Raw genomic sequence first — 26,496 nt, forward strand, 5'->3', positions numbered from 1 at the left:
GCTGGTAGCGTGATACATAAACATTTTTATTCTTTTTAGTTATGTTCTCTTTAGTCTCTGAGGGTAATTTTGTCCGAATTTGACATCTACGTACAGTACAAAAGTAACCCATAAACGGTGCCTAAACTTATAAGGGTGTCAAAGTGAAAAGAAAGTCACCGAAACGGTGTCCCTACGCAACATCCTTTAGAAATCATCTGCTAACTCCTTGTTAGAGTCATTACTTTTTTTTTTGAGTTTCCATGATTTTATTATCCCATTTAATATACAGAAAAAATGAGAAGATTCCAAAGTTTTTGAAGAATAGATATAAAGTAATGATAAAAAGAAGTATTACTAATATTTGTTTTTTATAATAATTAACTAATTTCATGTCATATATGCATTAATAATTAATAGAAATGAATAAAGATAAAAAAGAAATTTTTTGGTTAAAAGATCGTAAGTATGAAAATTATATTATTTAAATTTAGGTATTAAATTACATGTTTTAATAACTATGGGTATTTTTCTTCCAAAAAAATAAAAATAAAACGTAAAATGAAAATAAATGAGCTATTTCTTAGCTCTACTAAAAATAAATCAGTATATCAAAGTCACTCAAGGTATTAACCAATGATGTCTACTAAATTTATGAGTAAAGAGCGATGAAGCTGGAGTATCCCTTATATAGTAAAAGAGAAGTTAATGTTTACATCGACCAGGTCAAAATTAAAAATTAACCCGAAATTAAACAGTTGAATATTTCAAAATCATATATTTAATTGGGTTAGGTTATAAATCGGATACTCTTCTAGATGATTATATTATTTTCATATCTAAATTTTAGATTTCCTAATATTTCTCTTACTCATTTAAAATAATAAATTAAAAAATTTTAAAAATAATATTCTCCTTTCACTTTTATTTGATCTTATTTTTAATTTATTATATTAAAATATATAATAGAAATGTAGAATAAAAATTCAAATTTTTGAATATATTACAGTTTAAATTTTTCAAAACAGATATATTATTATAAATTCATTAAGGTTCAAATCTTATTTAACTAAATTTTGGATATATAAAATGGATTTGTTAAATTATTTGGCTAAATCTAAGCGGATTGGTTATTTATTTTCATGAAATTTTATATTATACTTAATTGATAGAAAAATGTGTAAGACATACTACATCATTTATATATTTTGGACAATGGTTTTAAATCATTATAAACATGACCAATATGTTTCTTAATATGAATGAGCATGAAATTTAATTTATCCAGCATTCAATTTTGTAAAGTTTTGTCCGGATTAATAAAGTTATTTATTTGAGCACATAAAATTTCAAAATTTTTTACAATATTATAATTTTTAAATTTTTAAGTATAAAATATTAAAATCTATAAAATATTTAAATATATAAAATTTATAGGATATTTAAAATATTCGAAACGAGTCAAAATATTTTGAGCGGGTAAGAACATGATACACACCACTTAAGTTTTACAAATAAATACATTGTAATAACCAATATTACATAAATATGATTTCAGTTATATGCAAAATTGTTCGTTTGTACGGGATGAAAGAACATAACTAAATCAAATTTTGACAGTCTAACGTCCCGAGCGACATCTCTTCAGTGAACCCCATGTTCACCACAAGCCCATGGGCCCACCTCTCTTAATGGGCCTTACGTCCTCTCACTATGCCCATGACCCCATCAATATCCGACGGTCAGTTTGCTACGTCTGGGAGGCTTAAATACTTGTTTATCAACCCTACAAATCACCACATGATAATTCCCTGTGTTTTGGCCTCACTCACACAGTTCCGAAAACCACTTCCCAGAAGATCACCCATTATTTGACTATTCCAGCATAAGCACGCTTAATTATGGAATTCTATTAGGACGGAAAAGATAAGTGCACTTTAGTGACATAGGTGTCCAAGTCAATTCCGCAAAAAGGAGTCTCACAATTATCCCCTACTAATAGACCGCAACGTCCTCGTTATGTACAACGATCGTCACCCCCTGATAGTGTGATCCCACCACTCCACACTTGTCTGAGTTCAGCTCTGATACCACTTCTAACGCCCCGACCGCCATCTATCTAGTGGGCCCCATATTCACCACTAGCCCAGTTCTCTTAATGGGCCTCACGTCCTCTCACTAGACCCATGCGCCCATCAATATCCGACGATCGGTTTTCTACGTCCGGAAGGCTAAAATACTTGTTTAGCGACCCTACAAATCACCACATGATCTTTCCCTGAGTTTTGGCTTCACTCACACAGTTTTAACAATCACTTCTCAGAATGTCACCCATACTTTGATTGCTCCAGAATAAGCACTCTTAACTGTGAAGTTCTCTCAGGACTTTTGACCGAAAAGATAACTGCACTTCGGTGCCATAGGTGGCCAAAGCAATTCATTTAACCTCTCCGCAAACTGGGTTCTCACAGACAGAGTGGTTCATAAAAAATCTTATTAACAAAATATACTATTCAAATATTGATTAAATCAAATTTATAATACGAATAAGTTTTACCGATAAACTATATTATTATCAAACTATATAAATCACAGGTAATTAACGAGTTATTTTGTTAACCTCAGAATTATATGGTAGATCGAGTAATGATTAATATTTTGACGAAAGAATATTTTTAAGAATGCAATCCGTTACGATTTGGTCATTCAAAACATATATTGTGAGTATGTAATTTTTATGAATGCAATCTTTTTTAATTTTTACGTATATTACTCTTTCTACTGCAAGGCCAAACTTAATTATTTAATTATGTAGAAGGTCAAACTTAATCCTTATTGATAACTAATCCTTCGCATTGTTATAATATTCCCTGTTCTTTTTTTCTTCTATTGTATCAACTATCAAAACTCATTATGTAACCATTTACTTGTTTTTCTACTATTTTATTCAAACTAATTACATAAAATATATGTAAGGAAAAGGGAGAAAAATCTCCCAAACAATTAAATTAAAATTAAACGCAAATTCTTCGTGGAAGCGCAACTCCTCGAGCATCGGCTGCTAGAATCTCTCCAACCCCACCAAGAGCAATCTCTAGAAAATGAAGTCCCAGAGCAAGATCAAAAGCATAGTTAGCTAATCCGTCCGCAAGACGATTAGCCTCCCTATACACGTGAACAATACGGACAATCCAGTCCCTCGATATAAAGCCATGGCACAAGCGCACCAGGAAAGACAACGGATGAGCATCACTAATCCCCGTCTGAAGAAAACCCACCATAATCTCCGAATCAACCTCTAACTCGACCCGAGAAGCATGTCTATCCCAAGCCATACATAGCCCATAATAGACACCCCACAACTCCGCTAACGGGGCCGAGCAAATCCCAATATTCAGAGCAAACCCTGTTATCCACGCTCCATTCTCATCTCGGATCACCCCCTGCCGTAGCCATGCCCGGGTTTCCCCGAGATGCTCCGTCTGTGTTAATCTTCCACCAACCCGCTCCCAGAGGAGACCAAGCAATCATCCGTTCAACTCGAATAATCCCCACCGGTACGTCCCGTTGAGCAGCATTAGCCTCCATCACTGCCTTAGCCAAATCTTTCACAAATCAAACTCTATCACGACATTTACCGTTCACCCCAAAAACATTCCCGCAACGCCATTTCCATCCCCACCAAACAGCCATCCCAAATAGAGTCGACCAAGATAAGTCCTCCGTCGTCGTGTCCCTAGTAAGGTTATCATATAACCATTGTAGAAGAGGTAGTGTAAAAATCTGTTGTCTCTTCCCTCTAGGGACTATTCGCTGCCAAAGCCCTAACATAGCCGGACAGTCTCGTAAAATATGGATTATAGTTTCCTCACCCCCTTTGCAAACCGTGCATAGCGAGGACGTACACAGTGTCTCCTAAACCGTTCTGAGTTTGACATGATAGCTTTGTTGCCAACAAGCCACAAAAAAACTTTTACTCTCTCCGGAGCCACAACATCCCAAACCCGACTCCAAAACTTCTCCATATTAGGTTGCGGATCATGCGTCTCTGTTAAGAGTTTATAAGCGGACTTGACCTTGAACCGGCCATCCAGATTTTCACCCCACGAAAGTCGGTCTTTTGCTCCGGTTATGTTATCGAGCACCATCGCCCCCAACCTTAGTCTTGTATCCATCGATATGTACGGCCCAATACTCTCAAATGCCCAACCCGTATCATCACGCCACAAGTCCGCAACCCGCTCATGTTCTCGATTAACGGGTAATCCTCCTCCCATTTCCTCGAGAAGTTATGTCTTTAAAAGCCATCGATCTTTCCAAAACAGGACATTCTTCCCATCGCCCGACACCCACCTATGGCCCCTTAACACCACTTCTCACACTCCTAAGGCAATACTTACCAGCCAAGCCATGTTTCTTGTATCACCAACCTTATATTTCTTTCTCAAAACTCTTGCGCAGAGACTGCTCTGATCCTGAAGAAGGCGCCAACCCACTTTGGCTAATAACGCTTTGTTCATATCCCCAGCACTTTTAATTCCAACGCCGCCCTCAGCTTTTGGTCACACACTCGCGACCAAGCAACCAAATGCTGCTTCCTCTTCTCCGATGAACTGCCCACAAGAAGGAACGAGAAAATTTATCCAACTCATCCAATAACGCTTGCGGCATGGAGATCACACTCATGGTATGAACCGGGATTGAAGCAAGGACAGCCTTAGTAAGCGTCAGTCTACCCGCGAGGCTTAAACTCCTCTCTTTCCAACCTGCGAGCTTAGAAGAGACTCTCTCTAGTACTGCACTGAACGTTTTTTTTTTATCCTCTTTTGAAGAACCGGCATTCCACAATACTTGCCCAGATCTATAGTCGCATTGATGCCACTCTCCTCCGTGATTAATCGCTGTAAGCTTCTAGAAACATTCTTCGAGAAGTAAATCTTAGACTTCTCTAAGCTTACTTTCTGGCCTGATGCCAAGCAAAAGCGTTCCAACACACCCCGGATCACTTTAATCTGCGCTATTGAAGCCTCCGAGAACCAAATTAAATCATCCACAAAGCACATATGAGATAACAATGGTTCTCCTTGAGATAGTCGAATAGGTTTCCACTCTTTTCTACCTATTGCTCCCTCAATCTGGTGACAAAGACGTTCAAGGCACAATACGAACAAGTACGGTGACAAAGGATCACGCTGCCTTAATCCACGCGAGGGCATGAATGGCTCTGTTCTCTCACCATTCCACAAAATATTCATGGAGGGTCTTGTAACACATGTCATAATCCACTTTACCCACATATCCGACAACCCTGCAGCAGTAAGAGTGTCTTCTAAGAAATCCCACCTAATACGATCGTATGCTTTTTCAAAATCAAGCTTAAGCAACATCCACCCTTTCCGACCTTTCTTGCGACAAATGGAATGAACAGCTTCTTGCACGACAACAATATTATCGATACTAAGTCGCCCTGGTATAAAGCTGGATTGAGCTGGCCCTATGAGCTTCGTTATCACCGTTTTCAGCCTCAAAACCATTACCTTCGTTATCGTCTTAAACAAAACATTGCAAAGACTTATCGGTCTAAACTGAGTAATTGTTTCTGGCTTAACAACTTTCGGAATCAACACCACAAGAGCGTCATTCAAACCAGGAGAAAGCTCACTTGTTTCAAAAAATCTCAACACAAACCGAACAACAGATTCGCCCACTGTATCCCAACATTTTTGGTAAAAGAGAGGTTGGTAGCCATCGGGACCCGGTTCTTTAAAAGCTCCCATGCTACAAACCGCTTCCTCAACTTCCTTCTTCAACACCGGCTTGTTTAAAACTCTCTGTTCTGCCATGGAAAGCCTATAGAAACCTTCCCTTGTTAAACCTGCCACTATTGGATCCACGTCATCGAGAGAGTAAAGCCGTTTGTAATAAGCAAGAGCTATTTCCTCTAACTCCACGGGACTAGTCACCCAAGCTCCCGAATCATTTTGCAACATGTCGATTATATTCTTTCGCCTACGAATTATAGTGGAGGTGTGAAAGAAGCTCGTATTTCGATCTCCGAGAGCAAACAATTTCTCCCGCGACTTTTGAAACCACAATGGTTCCTCTTGCTCTAGAACTTTATCTAATTCATTAAGTAGCATACACTCCTTCGACAGAAGCTCACCCGTCGTGATTGAATCCAACATATCTTGCACCAACTTGATCTCTGCCATTAATTTCTCTTTTCGTTTGGAGATGTTTCCAAACACCTCTCTATTCCATTTCTGTAGCGTTCCACGCAAAACCAACAAAGCTTCCGGTGTAGCCATATCATGACGCCAAGAAGAGTGTAGTAGCTCCTTAAAGCTATGGTGCGTAAGCCAAGCAGCCTTAAATCTAAATGGTCTGCGACTCGGATTACGGCTCACCATCGGATTCAACTGCAAGTAAAGCGAGGCATGATCAGAAGCCAAGAACGGTAGATGTGTGACGGAAGCATCCTGCCAGCGAATCACTTGATAAACTACATTACCGCCTGTACTTTCATCCAACCTCACAATAATATTAAAGTCCCCTCCCACAAAAAACATACCATCAATACCTTGTATAACCTCATGAAGCTGCCCCCAGAGCCCACTCCTACGACTCACAGACGGCGCGACATATACCATAATTAAATGTATCGAGTCCACACCATTTTCCACCCGAGCACAAATGAACTGGTCTGAAAACTCCACAATAACAACATTCCCAACACTCGACCTCCATAGCAGCCACAAACCCCCGCTCTGACCGTCAGCATCTACTCGAAAGGATTTGTCAAATCCAAGACCTTGACTAATTTTCATCGCCGTATCACCCCCTGCATGAGTTTCGAAGATAGCATGAACATCTGTACTAAACTTCTTTAGCATATAGCGGATGGAACGTCAAAAATTAGGTTTATTTGCCCCCCGGCAGTTCCATAATAGACAATTCATAACTTCTTTAAGGTGATAAAGAACCCCCGGGGAAAACCGTTAAGCTTGAACACCACCCGTCTCCTTCCCAAACGAGTCGCTTAAGTTCACTATCTCAGGAATGTCCACCAAGATCTCAGTCCCATGCCAAACCTTCTCTGACTCGTCCATTCTCGAACTCAGAATAGACCGACATGCTCCCTGCTCACCCCCATTCAACATAAAAGCTCCGCCTGGCCGACCCATACTTGTCGTCTCAACTCTAAGTCGCTTGCCAGAAACCAATGATGGATTCTCATTCGTGATGGGGCCAAATATTAGTCCCCTAACGGGCCGGCCTTGTTTGTTTGTTTTAGCTGTATCCGCATAAGCTGTCTCCTTGTTCTGTTGGGCCTTTCGAACTCTAGGCCCATCTCGTGAACCTCCCATCCCAGTTTCGGCCCTAGTTGATTTCCTCACCTCGGTAACTTGCGCCACACTCTTCTCTCTCCTTGCTTGAAAGCAAACCGCATTTTCCTTATTAGTCATCGATCGTATATTCTCATCCCTTTGCTCTGGAGCCGTATCAATATCTTCCAAATTCTCGAATTGGTTAGATATGTCAACATTTCCTAAATTTGATGGCGGAATCTCCCGAAGATTACGCCCGGCCTCCTGGTCAACTCTTACCGGCGTATTAGGTTTAGAGGATTGAACCGACCCTCTGCTCCTCCGTCGCACCTCCGTAAAACCATCCGCCGCCTGTGTTAGCCTGCGGCAATTCCATCTCCCTTGGAGCCGTTAGAACTACCTCTTTTTCCAGAGCACGTCGCGGACACGAATGAACGAGATGACCATAAACTCCACATCCCGAACAAATTGAATTGAGGCCTTCATAGGAAACAAAGTACCGATCTCCATTAATCATTATTGCCCCCTTTAATGGCTTCCTTAGATCCACCTCCACACATATTCTGGCAAATCTAGCACACTCAATGTTCATCGTATTCAAGTCCACCTTAAGCGGTCTCCCCAAACCTTGAGCCATCCCCATCAAGATCATTTTATGATAAAAGATCACTGGAATATTAGACACTCGAACCAAAACAGGCGTGGTCATAATCTCATGACGAACTGGATCAAACTCCGGAGACCATGCACACACCATCAAATAACTACCAAACATTCTCCACGGACCACCTGTTAAAGCTTCCAGATATTCTTCCTCATGCTCAAAACGCGCCATGAAGAACTGCCTTGGCAAGTCCAACACATGCATTGCCCCCTTAGGCTTCCACATCTCCTTCAACCTTCGACTCATCGCGGCAATGGAGATGTTCTTGCCGAGAACTTTCACAATCATACACTATTTCCAAAGGCCACTCATAACCGCACCAACCTCCTCTCCCACTGTGAACACCGGTTCCCCATCCTCTCCATCCGGAAACTCAAGACTCAACCTCGCCTCCACAAACTCCTCCTTTAACACCGATTCTGGAACGACCCTCCCACCTGCACTACCACCAGCTGCCCTCTGCGCCCACGTCCCCACAGAGTCAGGTGGATCTCCTGGTGGGTGTTCCTTCTCCCCAATAACCATCATCGTTGCATCCCGTACCGTCGCTCTCAAATCGCCTTCATTCTCCATTAGGTCTAGGAACGTAATAATTTTAAAAAATATATGATTCATTGTAATTGACTATACTACAATAAAATAAAGTGAAAATTAACTAGATTGACCCAAATATGGGTAAAAATAACTCAATTGACATCCTAAAATATCACATTACTAGTTTGACATAATATTTGTGTAGAAAGACCAAAAACCCAATTATTTTTTGTTAACAAAGTTTTATAATCAAATTATGGTATTAAAAATGAGAATAAGAAATTAAATAATAAAAAGAAAAACAAAACATCGACGCTTTCGTGTTTTCCCTTCTCTTAAGCCAAACAAAGCGATCAACCCTAATGTTTTCCTCTTTTCTTCAATTACTCAATGACTGAGATTCATGCGCTAGACTACAATCAGTGATTCACTTCCATCTGACTTGGTCTCTTGACTATTCGGGTTCGATTCTCTGGGGAGAAGGCTCTTCCCCCTTCTTGTAAGTCGCTTCGTTTCTTCACATCTCTAGCAGCAGCGTAATCGACATTGGGTCTCTGACAATCTCCTCCACTCCGTAAGCTTCTGTCTTAATCGGAAATCTTATGGTTCGCGCCAATTGGCTCTAGAAACAGCGTAATCTGAATTGTTGATACGTCTGGTACCTTCTCTTGTAATCTCCCATGGTCGACAGCTTCCTTCATTGGTGACATCTTTCAACATTGTAAGGTAAGTTTAAATTCTAACCGACTTTAATTTTCAATTTCTAGATTTTTGATAAACAATTTTAATTCTTTTTGTTTCTATTCTTGTTTGTGATTAGCACATATGAACGATTCATTATTCTGTTACCAGTTTCATTGGATTTCTTGTTGGATTTTTTAGAAATTTTTTTTGCAAATACAGTTTGACCTATGATTGTATTGTTGCCTTGACTAATATATTGGCAGTTTTTAAATTGATTTTTAGGTGACAGATCGTGTTCCACAATAGCTAAGGTGAACAATTAAAACTATTGGTGGTGTGATTCTACATATTTTGGTAAGGATTTTTTCCAAGTTAATTATTTTTTTATAAAAACTAAATTCCGCCAACGTCATTGTGAATGACAGATTTACAATTGTGTTTTGCTTCTTAAATTGAAATCTAATGGCTGTCACATTGATTTTCTATTGTTTAGGAATGGCGTCTTCAAGCAAAAAATATCCTACTCGTCTTTATGAGGAAGGGAAATCACCTCTTCAAGATAGGAGCATGCATGAACCACTACTGTTTTTCTCAAAAATTGGTCTTATAAAAGAGGGATTAGGATTAGACGTGTGGGATAAGTTGAAGAATTCATCGCTTGGAGTGTTTATAAAGTTAGCTGAATTGGAGTACACATGGTCTGCTAACAGAGTTCATTTCTTCCTCACACATCAGCTTGCCATCAACAACATTCATGAGGTTTGGTCTTTGATTGATGGTAGACCTATCAGATTCTCTTTAAACGAGTTTTCAGATATTAGACGGTTAAATTGTGACCCTTTTGACGTGTCTGAGAACTTTGATGGTGATCACCATGAGTTTTGGAAAGAGATGAAAATAGGAACAACTACAGAAGGTCCAATGTTTAATGAGATGTTAAATGTTATTGATTTTAGTAAGGCATCGTCGCTTGAGAAGAGGTTGATGGTTGGTAGGTTATGCCTATTATTGGTATGTGTACATGGAATTCATTCTCAATCTAGAATCCCGTTGTCAACCGCTAAAAGAGTTTTAGATCCAGTAGCTTTTGAGAAATATCCTTGGGGTCGAGTGGCTTTTACTTGTCTTATGAATTCTATTAAGGTTGTCAACCTTGAGAAAGCTTCATACACAATACATGGTTGTGTTCATGCTTTGTTGATTTGGGTTTATGAAAGTGTTCATGGAATTGGAGAACTTTATGGGGGAGAGAAGGACAGAAATGATAGGTGCTCCACTACTTGATTGGCGATCTTCACGGAAAAATATAGTTTTCCAAAACTTCATTAAAAAGAGAAGGAGAATCATGGAAAAGTAAGTGTTAGTGTTTTTTTTATAAATAGTTAAATGGGAACTAATATCTTCAATTGTTGGTTGTAGGTACGTGTAAGGCATATGGTTCTTGTTTCAGAGGAAACCATGTACCCTCAATGGTGTGACACAGCTGAGAACACGGATCCAGACCTAGATGAGTTGATTAAAGATATCATTAATAACCGTTTATCTTTAGATGCTTGGGAGTGTGCCAAAATGGGTGATGTGTATTTGAAAAAGAGAAAAAGAAAGGTAGCAGATAAGGAGAATGAAAATTGTAGAAGCAGTCCTAGGAAGAAGAGAATGAACGTGACTCATTCAGAAAAAGATGAAGGAACAAATGTCATCAATAAGACGGATATGATTCGCGAAGAACATATGGATGTAAGGTTTCCCTTAATTATTATATTCAACATTGTTTCTTTTAAAAGTATATATATTTTAACATAAAAAGTATTGTAGGATGCTGAACAAGAGAAGAAAAGCATGTTGGATATTTAGAGAGCAATAGAAAAAGTGAATGGGACTATCTCTGAATTGGGCAAGTCTTTAAGCAGTCGACTAGATGAGCTTGAGAGTAAATTTGAAACTGTTGTTGAAAAAACGAGTGAGAGGATTAAAATAGTTGAGACAGAGTTGAAAGATCTGAAAGAGGCAAAACCAACTGATGCACCAGATGATGCCATTTCGATTCATGATGAAGATGATGAGGGAAATAGTAAACAACCTGTAAGTTAAATTCTTTCTTCTCAAGACTTATAGTTACATTACTATCGCTTATGAGGTTTTTTTATTTTGTTTTTTCTGTTTGCTTCAAGTCTTGGATGGTTGAGATGCAGCAGACCTTACATGATGAATTTCCATCTCAAAGGGTGGTTAAAAAGGTTTACACCGTCAAGAATGAGAAGAAAACATCAAGTGAGATTTCTGGTTGTCTTCCTCTCTTTGAAAGTCCCAATAAAATGAAGAACAAGAAAAATAAGTTTGATGTTTGCAAGGATGTTGAAGATATTACATACCAATTTAATAAGGCTAAGACGACAATGGCAACAAGTGAAGACACATGGTCTAACGAGGAAGAGGCTTTGGCTGCTAAAAATATGGACGCCACTTTGAGTACCCTTAAAGATCTGATAGACAAGTTGGATGGACCTCTGAATCATCCAAGACGAGTGCCACAATTGTCTAAGTCGCAGAAGTTTCCTTATGTTGGTAACTCGACGGTGAAGCGTATAATTAAAGAGAGTGATAATGTGGCATGTGATCATCTTAAGCATGTGCCTGACAAAAAATTTCATAGACTTATGGATTTTCTCGACCTCGATAAGTATGATTCTACAACTATACTTTTTTTTGTAATCGTCTACCTATTTATGTACTGATTATTTATTGACAGGGAAGAAAGACATAGCACTAGCAACGTAGCTGTGAGATTTTATTGGCAAATCATGGCTAAGAGAGAGCATTGGCCACACTCAGAGTATGGATGGCTAAAAGACTATGTAAGTAATTCACAATATTTTGGTCTGATTTATTCAAAAATAGAAGTTAATATGCTCATTAGCTCATGTCATTTGTAGCACATAAGTGCTACAATGTCTATGTTCAGGAGAAGGTCTATGCTTAATCCTTGTCCGTATCCTAAAGAGCGTATAGCATTCATAGATCAAGACTTTCTCAGGACTTTGGTGAATGATTTCAAGCAGTTCGATATGGCTCCAAAAAATTTCTTGTTTAATAACTCTTGTTTGGAGCACGTAAATGGTACAGCCCCAACTGAGACAGCGACAAAAAAGGTATGGTGGATTGATGTTGATCACTTGTATGGTTGTCTGTCTGTCAATGGAAACCATTGGGTGGCTCTGCTTATTGACTTACTGCAGGGGAAGATTAATGTCTATGATAGCATCCCAAGCATGGTGAGTGACAGTAATATGACTCTTGAGTGTTTGTCTCTCAGGCAAATGATCCCAGCATTGTTAAACGTTGCTATTCCTGAGAAACATCGTAAGAATAGTAGACAAATGTTGGAAGTGAGTAGAGTGAAGAGGAATGTCCCTTTGAATGAAAATCCTGGTGATTGTGGTATGTACTCTCTAAAGTACATTGAATGTTTAGTTCTTAATAAAACATTCGTTGGGGTTTGCGACGAGAACATGGCGTCTCTCCGGATAAAGCTTGCAGTGGAGTTATATGACGAAGTGAGAGACCTAGCCATAACACCGCAAATGTTTGATGGATATCCTCGAGCTAAAGACCTTGTAATCCCACACCTTGATGATTCGTAGTTGTTTATTTTTCATTTCTTTTGTTTATATGGATTCCAGAATATATGGTATGTAGGCTTACTTTTTTTTGGACATGATAGAGTCTTTGCTGGATTCAACGCTTCTATCTGATCAAATGTAGTTTGAAAATCCACTAGCCTGAAAGCATATGCCGCCTTTTTAACCAAACCAAATGCATCTTTACCTTTGAAACGGACCAAAATATTCTTGTACAGATGGTATGTGCATATTCCTTTACTAGACTTCGGATAAACCATCTTAATTGCTTTTCCAATCGACTGGTGCCTATCAGAAATAATAGCAAGGCTCTCGTCGTCGGGTATCACACAACTGAGCTGCCTGAAAAACCATTCTCAGGATTCATCATTCTCTGTATCAACCATAGCAATTGCAATTGGAAAAATCTGAAAATTGCCATCTTGAGCTGTTGCTGTAAGCAGTGTCCCTTTGTATTTTCCCTGTAAAAAGGTACCATCAACGACGACAACTTTTCTCATGTATGGAAATCCATTTATGCTTGCACCAAAAGCAATAAACAAGTACTTAAATCTTTGATCCTCATCAACTTCAAGTCGTGTATAAGTTCCGGGATTCGCTCTCCTTATCATGTACAAATACGTAGGTAACTGCTCATAACCACTCTCTGGACTACCCCTGATCAATCGTCGAGCATGCCTTAGCGTTCGAAATGCTTTTCAATACACCATCTATCCAAACACAAATATTGCGGATTATGTTTTTTTTTAAAGGGTGTAAAAAATAAGTTAATGATATCATAAAATATACCTTGATTTTAAAGCGTTTATTCAAAGCTTCAGCAACGTGAATTGGTAATACCTTGGGACCAACTCCACCAACAAAATCTTTATACAAGACTCCGAGTATTTGATGAGTTGCTTGTCGAGCGCGTGCAGAACGATATGTTACTGAGCAAGTATGTTCTGAGATAAAAACACGCACATGAAACTTTGGATAATCACTTTGTGTTGTAGCTCTTACCCTCCACGTGCATCCTTTTACCCAACACTTGACAATCAGTAGATAAGGTGTTGATATGGAAACAAAAAAATCAAACCTTTGTACCACGGTTAGTATCTTCGGCCGTGTTACCAAGTGCTCTTTCGTATCAAAACATTGTCCAACAGCCAAATTAACTGAAGACAAATCTAACTTTGCGACGGTATTATCTTCTTTGTTTTCTTCAAACAAAAAACTTGAACTCCTCTTCTTGATTGGTAATTTCTGATTTTCTTCTTCTTCACGAGGAACTCCGTACAAGCTAAAATTTTCATCATCAAAGTCCGTTCCATCAGAATCATCACAATAATCAAATCTGCTATCATCTTCGTCGATCTCTTCATACACCTTCTCCTTGGCTAACTCAACTTGATCTTCAACCAAGTCAGTCTCGTTGAACGCTCGTTCTTTTCCCTTTTGATGCGACTCAACATGTAATTTCTTCTTCACTTCAACGCAAAGTCTAAGTGTTTCCCTTTCTAATTGACCCAAAAAAACGTTAAACTGTCTAGAATTCCCAATGATGACTGGTGGTGTATCACCCGGTAAATTCTGAGATACCATCTTCGAAATTTTGTAACTCAACACAACATCAAACAATCTGTTATCCAACCCATAATCCTCACAAACCACACCAATGCAATCATCATAACTTGTTTGACAATTATATTCTAGGATTCGAGATCCCCTTTTATTATCAACAGCAAACAACTATTTATTGTCATCAAAGAACCAATTACCACAAACAAGGATCACTTGCTTCGTATCCAAATCAGCCCCTTTGGATCGTCACATTCTTACACCAATATAACCCAAATCCTGAAAGAGAAAAATAAGAAAATAAGTAAGATAACCTTGTAATCGAAAAACAAGATTGTTTTGTATGAAAATCAATGAATATAGAAGAAAACACATGGTCTGCTATAATAACGTAGAAGAAGAAGGAAATTTTTTTTGTTAAGCATTAATACCTTAACTGTAATCGAACAAGAAGGAAGAAAAAGGATTTGATTAAGAAGGAAATACGTGATTAAGTAGTTGATTAAACCTAAGAAGGAAAAAAAACTCTAGTCACGATGGAGAGAGGAGGAAGAGAGGCAAATGATAAGAAGCCGTAACTTCAAAAAAACCCTAACATATTTCCTTTAACTAACCCTTTAATTGGTCAAATTTTCACGTATTCCCCAAAAAATTTGTCGCCACACACCTTATAAAAATCTGTCGCTAAGCATAAGTAAAGAATCTGTCGCCACACACCAAAAAATCTGTCGCCACACACCAAAAAATAGCTGTCAATATGTTATATAAAAATCTGTCATAGTAAATAACAAATCCCTCACAAACTAATTTTAAAGAAAAATAAACAACAGCTCTCTTGCTACACGGAAAAATAAAAACTGTCGCTACAGATTTATATAAATCTGTTATAACCCAACAAAAACTCTGTCATTACATGTTACAATTATGTCGTCACATAAACAAATATTAAAAAGAAGAAAAAAAAAACTGTCACAAGAAAAATTAATCTGTCATAACACACATAGGTCATTCTAGCAATTTTTAACTACTTTTAACAAATCTGTTATCAAGTGACAATTTTTAAGTAAAATTTTAAAATATGTCATAACCTTATACAAATCTGTCATCACTATACGCCAAACTAGTAATTAATTTTTTGTTAACAAGTCTGTCAGTACACGACATGTTTTTTTTTTGGGAAAAAATCTGCAACAACTAACAAAATAAATCTGTCAGATATTTTCATAAAACTGTCATACATTACAAAAATCTGTCGTATATAATATAAATCTGTCGTCTATTCCTTTAAAAATCTGTCATACAAAAAAATATGTCACTCATATTAAATATGTCGTAACTATTTAGAAACAAATCTGTCATTCAAAATAAATCTGTCATCCTACAATTAATTTTTCGTACAAAAAAACTCTGTCACGATATTAACGACAGACTTTATAAAATATTTTCAATTTTTCGAAAATTCCCTGGTTATTTTGAGAGTGGTAATTTTGACTTTTTTTCCTATCAAAGCAAAAAAGGGTATTTTCGGTACAAAAAGTACCCATCTAACCCAAATATTTTATAAGTAAATCTAGTAATTAATCGCTTCATTTGGGTCAATTTAGTTTTTTTCTCTAAAATAAAAGTGGGGAAAAACCTAAAAGTTCACCATCTATTATTTTTTTGGAAGTTTAATAGATGAACTTTGTAAAATGAAATAAAAAACTTTGGTTCATAAGATTCTACATAAGTGTGCCAAGAATCAAAAAAATGTCGACAAAGAAAAGATAAAGATACTGCGTAGTGGGTATGTGTAACCTTCAGTATAATTGATTAAATTTGATGATTCGTTTTCTGTAGATCCGAATAAAGTTGAGGATTTTAATAAGATATGTTTATTTCTTAACCTCTAGTGTTCTTTTGAAAAAAAAAAAAAAAGCCAACACAGCTACTGCGACAACTGTGCAGCGAGACAAAAAAAAAAATAATTAACAAATTGTTTCCTCTCTATCTCTATCTCTCTTCTTCTCGGTTTCTCCGTAAGATTAGTCTCTATGTTCTGCAATTAAGCACCGGAGAGTTCTGCAAGTAAGGTTAGTCTCTATGTTCTGTTTCTTTTCCTCAAATAATCTCATTACCGAACATGGAAACGATATAAACCTAGGTCTTGTAAATGCATTCTTAATTGTGTGTTTTTCTAGTTAAAAAACAAAATTCGATCTTGATTATAATCTAGTAATTGATGTGGTTTAGGTTTTAGTGGAACTGGATTAGAAGTGAACCTCTTATGTTCTGTTCCGCAAGTGGTTTGTTTTGTCGGAATATTAATGAAATGTCACATATTGATTTGTGGTTCTGTACCATTTTGACTTTTTCCAAGCAGAGAATAAGCTATGGATGTTGAGCAGAAGAAACCTTTGATTGGATCACATGATCGTAACCTTCCTGATTTCAAAAAATCAGTGAAGCTTAAGTATGTGAAGCTTGGTTACCATTACCTTATCACACATGGCATGTACCTCTTCCTCTCCCCTTTGGTACTTGTAATCGCAGCGCAGATTTCGACTTTTTCACTCAGCGATCTTCGTAACTTATGGGAACATCTTCAGTACAATCTTATCTCAGTGGTTGTTTGTTCCATGCTCCTTGTGTTTTTAATGACTATTTACTTCATGACTCGGCCACGTCCTGTCTACTTGGTTGACTTCTCCTGTTTCAAGCCTGATGATTCTCGTAAATGCACTAAAAAGATCTTTATGGACCGTTCTAAACTCACTGGTTCTTTCACAGAGGAGAATCTTGAGTTCCAGCGCAAGATTTTACAACGTTCGGGACTTGGTGAGTCTACTTATTTACCTGAGGCTGTCCTTAATGTTCCACCGAATCCGTGTATGAAAGAAGCGCGAAAAGAGGCCGAGACTGTGATGTTTGGAGCCATTGATGAGCTTCTTGCTAAGACTAATGTGAATCCTAAGGATATTGGGATATTGATTGTTAACTGTAGTTTGTTTAACCCGACACCTTCGTTATCGGCTATGGTTGTGAATCACTATAAGCTCCGTGGGAACATACTTAGTTACAACTTGGGAGGAATGGGTTGCAGTGCTGGTTTGATCTCGATCGATTTGGCTAAACATCTTCTTCATAGCATTCCCAATACTTATGCCATGGTGATTAGTATGGAGAATATTACATTGAACTGGTATTTTGGGAATGACCGGTCAAAGCTTGTTTCTAATTGTCTTTTTAGAATGGGAGGTGCAGCGATTCTTCTCTCGAACAAACGATGGGACAGAAGAAGATCGAAATATGAGCTTGTTGATACGGTTAGAACCCATAAAGGAGCTGATGATAAGTGTTTTGGCTGCATAACTCAAGAAGAGGATTCCACAAGTAAGGTTGGTGTAACACTCTCCAAAGAACTAATGGCTGTTGCGGGTGATGCTCTAAAGACAAACATCACGACGTTAGGACCACTGGTTTTGCCTACATCTGAACAGCTTCTGTTCTTTGCAACATTAGTTGGAAGAAAACTCTTCAAGATGAAGATCAAGCCTTACATCCCAGATTTCAAACTAGCATTTGAACATTTCTGCATCCATGCGGGAGGAAGAGCTGTTCTTGATGAATTGGAGAAGAACTTGAAACTCACAGATTGGCACATGGAACCGTCGAGAATGACACTTTACCGTTTTGGTAACACATCCAGCAGTTCTTTGTGGTATGAGTTAGCATATAGTGAGGCTAAAGGAAGGATCAAGAAAGGTGATAGAATTTGGCAGATAGCTTTTGGTTCAGGGTTCAAGTGCAACAGCTCGGTTTGGAGAGCGGTAAGGTCGGTAAATCCTAAAAAGGAGAAGAACCCATGGATGGATGAGATCCATGAGTTCCCAGTTGATGTCCCCAAGGTATCCCCAATCTAGAAACCACATCCAACAGTGGCAATTTTTCAGAAGATGTTCTCTTGAGTTTTAAGCTTTTGATACTGTCTCTTCAAAATTAATTTCCATGGTTCTCTATTGGTTATCTGAAACACCAAACTGGTTAAACATTTTTTCTTCTTTTTAGTGGAAAAACATGTTGGTGGACAGCAGCAGACCGGCAATGGTCGGTCCAACTTGTGTTTTTGGTTGTTGTGTCTGCAATTTTGCATGTATATGTCCTTGAAGGCTTGAAGCATTCTTTATTGAGGGTGTTTCATTTTTTGAAAAATTTGTTAAAAACAAAAGTTATCAACTTGTCATTAATAACAAAATGTGATAGAATTTGGCAGATTACACCTATGGGCGTTTAGAGTCGGATGCAAAGATGAGATGATCTCCATCTCTAATAACATCTACATCATCAATCTCTGCCTTGTTGTCTTTGCTCATAACCTTGGTAGCAACAATACCAAACTTGTTGGAACCCAATTCTAGCAATTCCTGGAAACTAGTAGGAAGCAGCACAAGCTTCCCGGCTACCTCATCTTTCTCGGCACAACTAATCGTCACTCTCACTGGGTTTCCAGTTCTGCTTTCATGTACTGTAGCTAGCCCGTTCTTGGCTACACTTTGGTTAGCTAATACCCCAAACAACGAGTTGTCGAAATTATTATTTTTCCGTCTTGCCCTTGTTTCCCGGATCCTGAAAGACACTTCTCTTGATGCAGGACGGATATTGGGTTCACTAGTGAATCTCCCGAGCCGTCGATTCCCATTTTTGAGTATAGGAACCGAAGAACTTGTCTCGATATACACCCTCCTCTCATGTAACCTCTCTCTAAATAAAGCTTTAATATCCTCATGCCCTTGTTGCTCAGCAAGATCTCTTGCTGTCCAACCATGCATATCCTGTTTGTTAACGTCTGCACCTTGCTCAAGAAGATACTTTACCATCTCAATGTTCTCTTCGCACACAGCGGTATGGAGTGCAGAGGTGCCTGTGGCTCTGGGACGAGTAACGTCTCCACCATGTAGAACAATTTCTTTTAGTAGTTTCAAGTTGCCTTGTTCAGCCGCGGTGCAAGCAAAATGACCCACATCCCCTGCGTCTATGGTACTGCCATGTTCTAATAGTAACTTTACAACTTTCTCATGTCCTTCCACCATTGCTTCCCACAGTGGTACACTCCCTTCCGCGTCTGCATTAACATTTGGGAGAAACCATGAAGCTCAATAGTTCAGAAATACTGAGGGAAGTATCTAAGTTGTACAAGCAAGTACCTCTACAATTGGGGTCTGCATTGAACTCCAACAGAAGAAGAACACAATTCAGACTTCCTTTTGATGCTGCTATATGCTGTTTCCAGAAGAAAAGAAAGAGAGATGTAAGTTGTAGTCTCCAAGAGCTTGGATGAGAAGAAAAATAAAAGAATAAGTATGCCAATTTCACTCACCAGAGGTGTTCTACCATTGTTATCTGATTCATTAGGATCAAGTCCTCTCTTAAGTAGCTGATGCAATAGCAAATCGTCTTCTCTTATTGCAGCAAAGCATAAATTGAGAGGAAGATCCATTTTACCCCGAGCAAGCATGTTTTCTGTCTCCATCAGAACATTCAACATCACAGGATCATTCATGTCCTTCAAATGCTGCTCTCCCCCAAAGAAAGAGAGTGAGACAAGTCAGTAAGTAAATTGCTCATAGATGGTTTTCTTATTTCAATTAATGAAAAGCTCAAGAAGTTCTGTTTACTAACCTGAAGTAAATTATTCATGATTATGGTACCATCTCCAACATTAGCCTGAATAATATTCAAGAACGTTGTACGATTCATACGCAACAGTTGGCACAACCGCTTTGTCCTCACAGTAAACAGTTGTGGTCTGTAACATAACACCCCTATCTCCCCTATAATGTCTCCAGCTTTAACCTCTTTCACAACCTGAAATCATCCAATAAACTTCTCATTGTTAATACTTAGTTACATTGTAACTCCAAGTTCAGAGGTTTGGAGACTAAAGGGAGTAAATATAAAATGAGAAACATGTGACGTGACTTACAGTTTCTGTTGAACTATCTACATCCATTAAGTCCTGCATCATAACAGATATGTAAGTTAGTCTCGCATTTATTTTATTTATGTCAACTTAACAAAACTGTAGAGGAACGTTTTTATTACCGCGGTACCATTCACAAGAATATAGAAGTCTGTTGGCGCTTCGTTCTGCAAGATCACATCTTCTTTTGGTGGGAAGTACTCAGCTTTCATTTCTGAGACCTGAAAAATGTACAGAGCAATAGAAACTTCATTTTTGTATCGAAAATGAAGGACGAATGATGTTTCTCTTCATATGCATTTTTATCGGCGTGTATATACCAGTTGAAAAAGCAGGTCATTGGATACGCCGCGAAAGAGGTAGACTTTATCCATGAGGGAGTAGAAAAGAAAGTGTGATATACTTGATCTAATGGCTTTTGGGAGTGCATCAAGAGTTTCTTGTTGTTGTAGCCCCTCAGAGTCAGTCCGATATTTCAAACATAAATGTGCTAGCATTTGATCTTGTAGACGAACTGGTAAATGGTTTCGATGAGCAAAATTTGAAGCAGCTTGGATTGTATCTCTCTGAAAAACCAAAAATAAATAAATTCTGAGTGTCTTTGTTAAATCATAGATTGAATAAGGTAGGTAGTGAAGATCTTGGCTTACGAAATTTCTAGTCCGGCTTGTTCCATGGACTACCAAATTGGTCATGTTACCAATCAAGTATGCAGTTAATCCAAGGTTGAAGAGCATATAGAAAATGTCGAATATCATCTCCTTAGTGTTCACTGGATGCAGATCACCATAACCAACAGTGGTTAGAGTAGTGATGGACCAATACATGGAAGTCACATATCTCATCCATATGCTTTCCTCTAGGAAATTTTTGTTAGATGCTCCAATCCATGTTTGTAATGGGTCATGATTCCGCGCTGCGATAAGGTAGTAGAAACATGCAGCGCAATGAACCGCGAAAAGAGTAACCTACAAAAATACAAGTACCATAAGTTAGTATCTATACTATTACAACACTGAGAGAGTGTAGTATAGGTATATATTAAACATTTTGATGTTCTTACACAAACGAGCTTTGCACATCGGACCCAAAAGTAGTTAAAGTTGCGGTCTTTCTCGAGTCTGTTCATAATATAAACCGTCAAGATTTAGAGAAAAATGATAAAGGAAAGAAGACAAGTTTATGATTCGAACCTGGCAAACAAGGAACTGACTCTGCGAAGACGCCAAAGACGAAGCATGTTAAACAATCCATAAGACTGGGATGAGATTCTCATAGCAACCTCTGATGGGATGGTTGATACAAGGTCAAGAAGGAACCAAGAACGCAAGTACTTAAATGCAATCAGTTTACGATCATCAACAATTAGGTACGTCGACTTGTCGAGGTAACCCACAAAGAATGTCATGATGATATCCATTGCAAAGAATGCATTTACAATGTTGTCTGTGATCGAGAGTGGTGGCCTTGGCTTTCTCAAGAACCCAAACTCAAAAGGTGAAACCCAAGCAGTGTAAACCACTAGAACCACTAAGTATGCCTCCCATATCCTGTAAGAAACACTTCCATTTCAGTCTCTATTACTATAACTTTTGGAAACATGTAAATGTGATTTTGTGTTTTGGCAGAAAAATATATTTTTCGGTTTTCACAAACAAAATATAATATTTTGTTGTCAAAACAACAAAATATGATATTTTGCAAGATAATTGTAAAAATATTATTTATAATTTTGAAGATAAATAAATCAGTTGAGTCGTAAGACCACCTCCATCGGTGTAAACCGATAAGAAGTACTAAAATCACAATAAAATACTATTTTATTTACTTTAATCTATTTTTAGTTTTCTTTTATTATTTCAAGTTCTAAATTTTTGCATGTGTCTTTTTTAAGGTATAACTTCTCAAAGTTCCTTTTTCAGTACCGCTTCTTTCTTTTTAATTATTTATTTATTTTTAATATGTTTTGTGTAAAGTACTTTTTAAGAAACATCCGCTTAGACATGCTCTAGCTCTAAGAGTATATATATATATATATATATATATCATTTGTCATTTTTGGAAAAATTATCTCTATCCAAATGGTTCCGCTAAAATCATCCATATGAGTTCTAAAATTTTGCCTTAAAACTCATTCAGATGATCTTGTACAAGGCCATGTAGAACATATCCCAATAAGTCTCATTTTTTGTCAGTACTATCATATCATGTTACGTTTTGATGGCCCTGTTGAGGACACAACCAACAAATGTTTTTTTTTATCTACTTTTGGTTATAGTAATAGTTTATCAGATTTGTATATCAATCGTTGAAATCAAAATATGAGTGCCTTGAATGTTCACATTCTCTTTCTCATTTATAAGATTATCTCCAAAAGGAAAAGCCAAAAGGAAAGGCGGCTTTTAAGCTAATTAGCCAACTAGCTAGAGTAATAATGGAGGCCTTGAATATTCTACAATTGCCTTCACCATTATTAGATATACTTTTCTTGAATATTTAAGAATGATAGTGAAACTATAGGATTTGAATATTCCAAATGTTGAACAATAATGGAGCACTAGTTGTCATGTATTTCAAAAGATCCCAAAATAATTAAAAATGAGATAAATGAAGTTTTTTTTTTTTTTCAATTGTTATATCAACTAACCTACGTGAAAAACACAAATAAGAGAAACCAACTATTTCGTGTTGTTTGACCAAAATATCATTTTATATTTGAAGGTAGTTTTGCCATTTTATATGTATAGCGTGAAATTTGGACGATTATTTCATAGAGAAACGTGAAAAAAGTTTGGACAGTAACATTATTTCAAATAAAATAGTGGGATATAAAATGATTAAAATCATACTTTGTTTAAACCAACGTAAAATCGTTACTAATTGGGGAAATAATTTTTTTTTATACAAACCAAATAATTTTTTACAGAAATAATAGAAAACAGGTTGACTAATATTGTGTATATACTACATAGTACAAGTATAATACAAAAGTTGATCACCAACCACAGAAAAAAAATACAAATCATTTTTTATGTAAAAAAAAAGTCACCCACCATTAAAAAATTACATTATTTATTATGTCAAAGAAAAACACTTTATGGGTATTTCTTCAAAAAGACACAACACTTGAAAATTATAAGATATTGTTGGGATTCTTATAGAAAATGTTATTTTTGCTAAAAATTTATAAACATGTCATTTTAGTAAATTTTTATGGATTTGCTATTTTAGAACACTTAAAATATTTTCTATTTATGAATTTATTTTTGATAAACTACATATTTCATAACCAAATACTAAACCCTAAAAAATGAAACCTACTAAACTCTAATACAATTGATCAACAACATGTTTAGTCGTAATTTTGTAGCCTAAAAAGGAAAAATCTATAAGACTTTAAACAAAATACAACAACCCATAAATACCATCACAAAAAGTGACAAAGTGACAAATTTCATTATTGATTCTTAATTTCGTACGTGTAGTATAAGATCAAACTAGAGATTATTAATTAGTTTAAAATCTAAAACCAACATGAAACCTTTCTAATTAACTCGAGGATAGATGAGGTAAATAATCATTTGGTGAATTACAAATTTATCATTTGTTGGAGTAGGAAAAAATAAATTAGTTTAGTATATATATTATATCGTATATAACTAAATACGAATGATAAAATACAAAAGTTGATCACCAAGACACCACCAACCATCAAAAATTACTTGGTATACCAAAAAAAAAATACTAATAAGAACTTGCTAATTATGATCCTAAACTTAAATTATTTTGTATTTCCGATTCTTAGGGGGGTGTATTCAAAGTGGAATTTCAAGTGATTTGTAAAAGGTTTACAAATCCAGTGTTATTCAATCATGAATTTTAAAAAGTCTCATGAAATCCAGTGTTATTGAACTAATCATTTTAAAATCCACCTTAAAATCCACTGTTATTGAAAACAGTTTGTGGATTTGATTTTAAATGATTTCAGAGGATTTTAGTGGATTTCAGAGAACTTCCTTAGTTAAAAATATAATAATCCAAATCTCATAGTTTTAGGTGGGATTTGAAAGAATTTTACATAAATCATATGAAGTTACCTAAAATCATAAAATGTCATTAAAACTCAAATCTCTTAAAATGCTACTTTGAATACACCCCCCTTAGAAACGAAACAATAAGAGCATATATGAAGAATTCAATGTTAAAATTGTAAGAAAATAGTCAAATGTCTTCCTTAGCTAACATAGAAGAAAAAGTGAAAACCAAACCAAACAAGAGATGGTAATAACAAAATCGTCAAACCTGTATTTGTGATCATAAGGAGACACAACAAATCTCCTCAGCTTAACTCGTCGGTTACTTCTAGCCCCAAGTGAAGGTAAGATTCCAGTAGTGAGACTAAAATGACTACTCTCTCTCGAAACAGACAACTGTTCAATCTCATCTTGGGCTTGTCCGCACAGCAAAGCCCCTCTTCTCATGATCACTATCTCTTTGTTGGCACTTCTTGTCTTGTTTTTCTTCTCTTGGTTTCAGAAAATGAGGCAAAAGAGGCAGGTTCTTCAGCTTAGCTTCTTGGCCTTTATTACGAAGGGTGTGTCATCCATCTCTGACTTTGGATCCTTCACTTTCAAGAAAATAAGTTTTCTCTATGTAATAAATAACCATGTACTTGGACCCCACTCACGTCTTACCCCTTACGTAGCAATATCATTAAATGTGGCTAAGTGGCTTATCAAATCTCAAGATAAAATAAAATATCGTTCTTGCCTCATTAATAGTTGTATTGTAAGAAGGGAGAAAACAAAGATGAGTCCCTATAAGAGGAAGAGTTGACTAAAAGCTATACATCAGAGCATGATCTCAATTTTTTCAATCATTATACTTACTATTTTTGTTATTTTTTGTTTGACTTCTAACTATAGAGAAAAAAACTAAGCTGGAAAAAATAGATGATGTAGAATATAAGTTGAGTTTTGTTTTAAAAACTTTTGCTCATGGTGATTATAATATTTATAGGTAATTTGTCAAAATGGTAAAGTATAAGTGAGACATTGATGTCTACATTGTACCACTCAAAGGAAAAGATTGGAATCCAGACATGCTTTAGGCATTTGTAGATGACTAGATTTTGTCGGTGGATAAATTTTTTAAAGAGATTCATGAATTTCTATATTGGTTTTGGAAGAAGGTTTTAGAAACTATATGTAGATTTTAAAATAACAAGGTATATTTTTAAAACTGGGTTTTTTTTGTACTTTTAATTTCAAAATATATTAAAATCCGGTTTAAATTTCAAAAATCTTATACTAAATCATTGACAAACACTATGAGATTTTAACTTTTATCGAAGAATCATTAAACGAATAACACATGATTTTAATAAAAAAGCATGGGATAACTCATGCTACCGTAATTTTCCCAAGAGTTAGTAAATAAATTATAAATATATCTATACTATTAAAAGGAGAGCACAAATTATCTTTGTAACCAAAAATATTAAACCTAAAAAATGAAATAAAATGTAATTGTAAACCTATAGACAAACAGAACTGATGACAACAAAAATATTCATGGAAATCATAATAAATTTGTTACCATAAAAAGTAACAAATCAAAATTCACAATTGTATGTATATATAATTGTTATCTTTTCTAATTACTTCTACCCAATTTAAACTAATATATTTCAAAATATTCTAATATTTTAATTTTAAAAAAGTTTAAAATAAATTGAAAATTTTATAATCTTTAATTATTAAAAAGCTTTAGAATATTATTATTTTCAAACATTTAAATGTTTCAAGAAATGTGAAAATATTTAATACTTAATAGTTCAAATATTATAAATATTTAAACTTAATTGAATGATAAAAATATTATAAATATTTAAACTCTATAGAAGTGTGAGACCCCATTTCGCGGAGAGGTTTAAATGAATTGATTTGACCACCTATGTCACCAAAGAGAATTAATCTTTTCGGTCAAGGGTCCTGAGAGAAATCCACAGTTAAGCGTGCTTATACTGGAGTAGTCAAAGGATGAGTGTTATTCCGAGAAGTGGTTGTATGAATTGTGTGAGTGAGGCCAAAATACAGGGAAAGTTCATGTGGTGATTTGTAGGGTCGGTAAACAGGACTCTAAGCCTCC

At 36.4% G+C, this 26,496-nt stretch overlaps 3 protein-coding genes and 2 pseudogenes across 3 annotated transcripts; 2 read left to right on the top strand and 3 right to left on the bottom strand.

Annotated features, from left to right (window-relative positions):
• Positions 1–2,993: 2,993 nt before the first annotated feature.
• LOC111831049 lies at positions 2,994–7,445 on the bottom strand (annotated as a pseudogene).
• A 154-nt stretch (positions 7,446–7,599) lies between these two features.
• LOC17890423 lies at positions 7,600–8,544 on the bottom strand. Its single transcript, XM_023784559.1, has 2 exons — positions 8,296–8,544; positions 7,600–8,235 (listed from the first exon to the last, which is right to left on the bottom strand). The coding sequence occupies exons 1-2, from the start codon at positions 8,542–8,544 to the stop codon at positions 7,600–7,602; spliced, it is 885 nt and encodes a 294-aa protein (XP_023640327.1).
• A 1,140-nt stretch (positions 8,545–9,684) lies between these two features.
• Positions 9,685–12,830, top strand: LOC17889846 (annotated as a pseudogene).
• Positions 12,831–16,349: 3,519 nt separating this feature from the next.
• On the top strand, positions 16,350–18,552 carry LOC17887978 (3-ketoacyl-CoA synthase 11). The gene is made up of 2 exons (XM_006293465.2): positions 16,350–16,459; positions 16,750–18,552. The coding sequence occupies exon 2, from the start codon at positions 16,760–16,762 to the stop codon at positions 18,287–18,289; it is 1,530 nt and encodes a 509-aa protein (XP_006293527.1). The 5' UTR covers positions 16,350–16,459; positions 16,750–16,759; the 3' UTR covers positions 18,290–18,552.
• Positions 18,527–24,976, bottom strand: LOC17888778 (potassium channel AKT1). The gene is made up of 11 exons (XM_006293369.2): positions 24,649–24,976; positions 21,540–21,896; positions 21,410–21,467; positions 20,997–21,314; positions 20,667–20,912; positions 20,469–20,567; positions 20,350–20,382; positions 20,046–20,231; positions 19,744–19,938; positions 19,571–19,646; positions 18,527–19,488 (listed from the first exon to the last, which is right to left on the bottom strand). Exons 1-11 carry the CDS (start codon positions 24,825–24,827, stop codon positions 18,647–18,649), a joined length of 2,589 nt encoding a protein of 862 aa, XP_006293431.1. The 5' UTR covers positions 24,828–24,976; the 3' UTR covers positions 18,527–18,646.
• Between the last annotated feature and the right edge of the window lie 1,520 nt (positions 24,977–26,496).

Source organism: Capsella rubella, unplaced genomic scaffold (genome assembly GCF_000375325.1).
Source record: "Capsella rubella cultivar Monte Gargano unplaced genomic scaffold, Caprub1_0 scaffold_4, whole genome shotgun sequence".
NCBI lineage: Eukaryota > Viridiplantae > Streptophyta > Magnoliopsida > Brassicales > Brassicaceae > Capsella > Capsella rubella.

What these genes read in the sequence shown, in the direction of transcription:
- LOC17887978 (XM_006293465.2), top strand. Translation starts at nt 16,760, where the DNA reads ATGGATGTTGAGCAGAAGAAACCTTTGATTGGATCACATGATCGTAAC.
- LOC17888778 (XM_006293369.2), bottom strand. Translation starts at nt 24,827, where the DNA reads ATGAGAAGAGGGGCTTTGCTGTGCGGACAAGCCCAAGATGAGATTGAA. An exon ending in GTCAGTTCCTTGTTTGCCAG is followed by an intron (nt 21,468 to 21,539) that starts GTTCGAATCATA and finishes TATTATGAACAG; the next exon opens with ACTCGAGAAAGACCGCAACT. An exon ending in TAGATAGTTCAACAGAAACT is followed by an intron (nt 20,232 to 20,349) that starts GTAAGTCACGTC and finishes GGATGATTTCAG; the next exon opens with GTTGTGAAAGAGGTTAAAGC.
- LOC17890423 (XM_023784559.1), bottom strand. Translation starts at nt 8,544, where the DNA reads ATGGAGAATGAAGGCGATTTGAGAGCGACGGTACGGGATGCAACGATG. An exon ending in TGTTCACAGTGGGAGAGGAG is followed by an intron (nt 8,236 to 8,295) that starts GTTGGTGCGGTT and finishes GTTCTCGGCAAG; the next exon opens with AACATCTCCATTGCCGCGAT.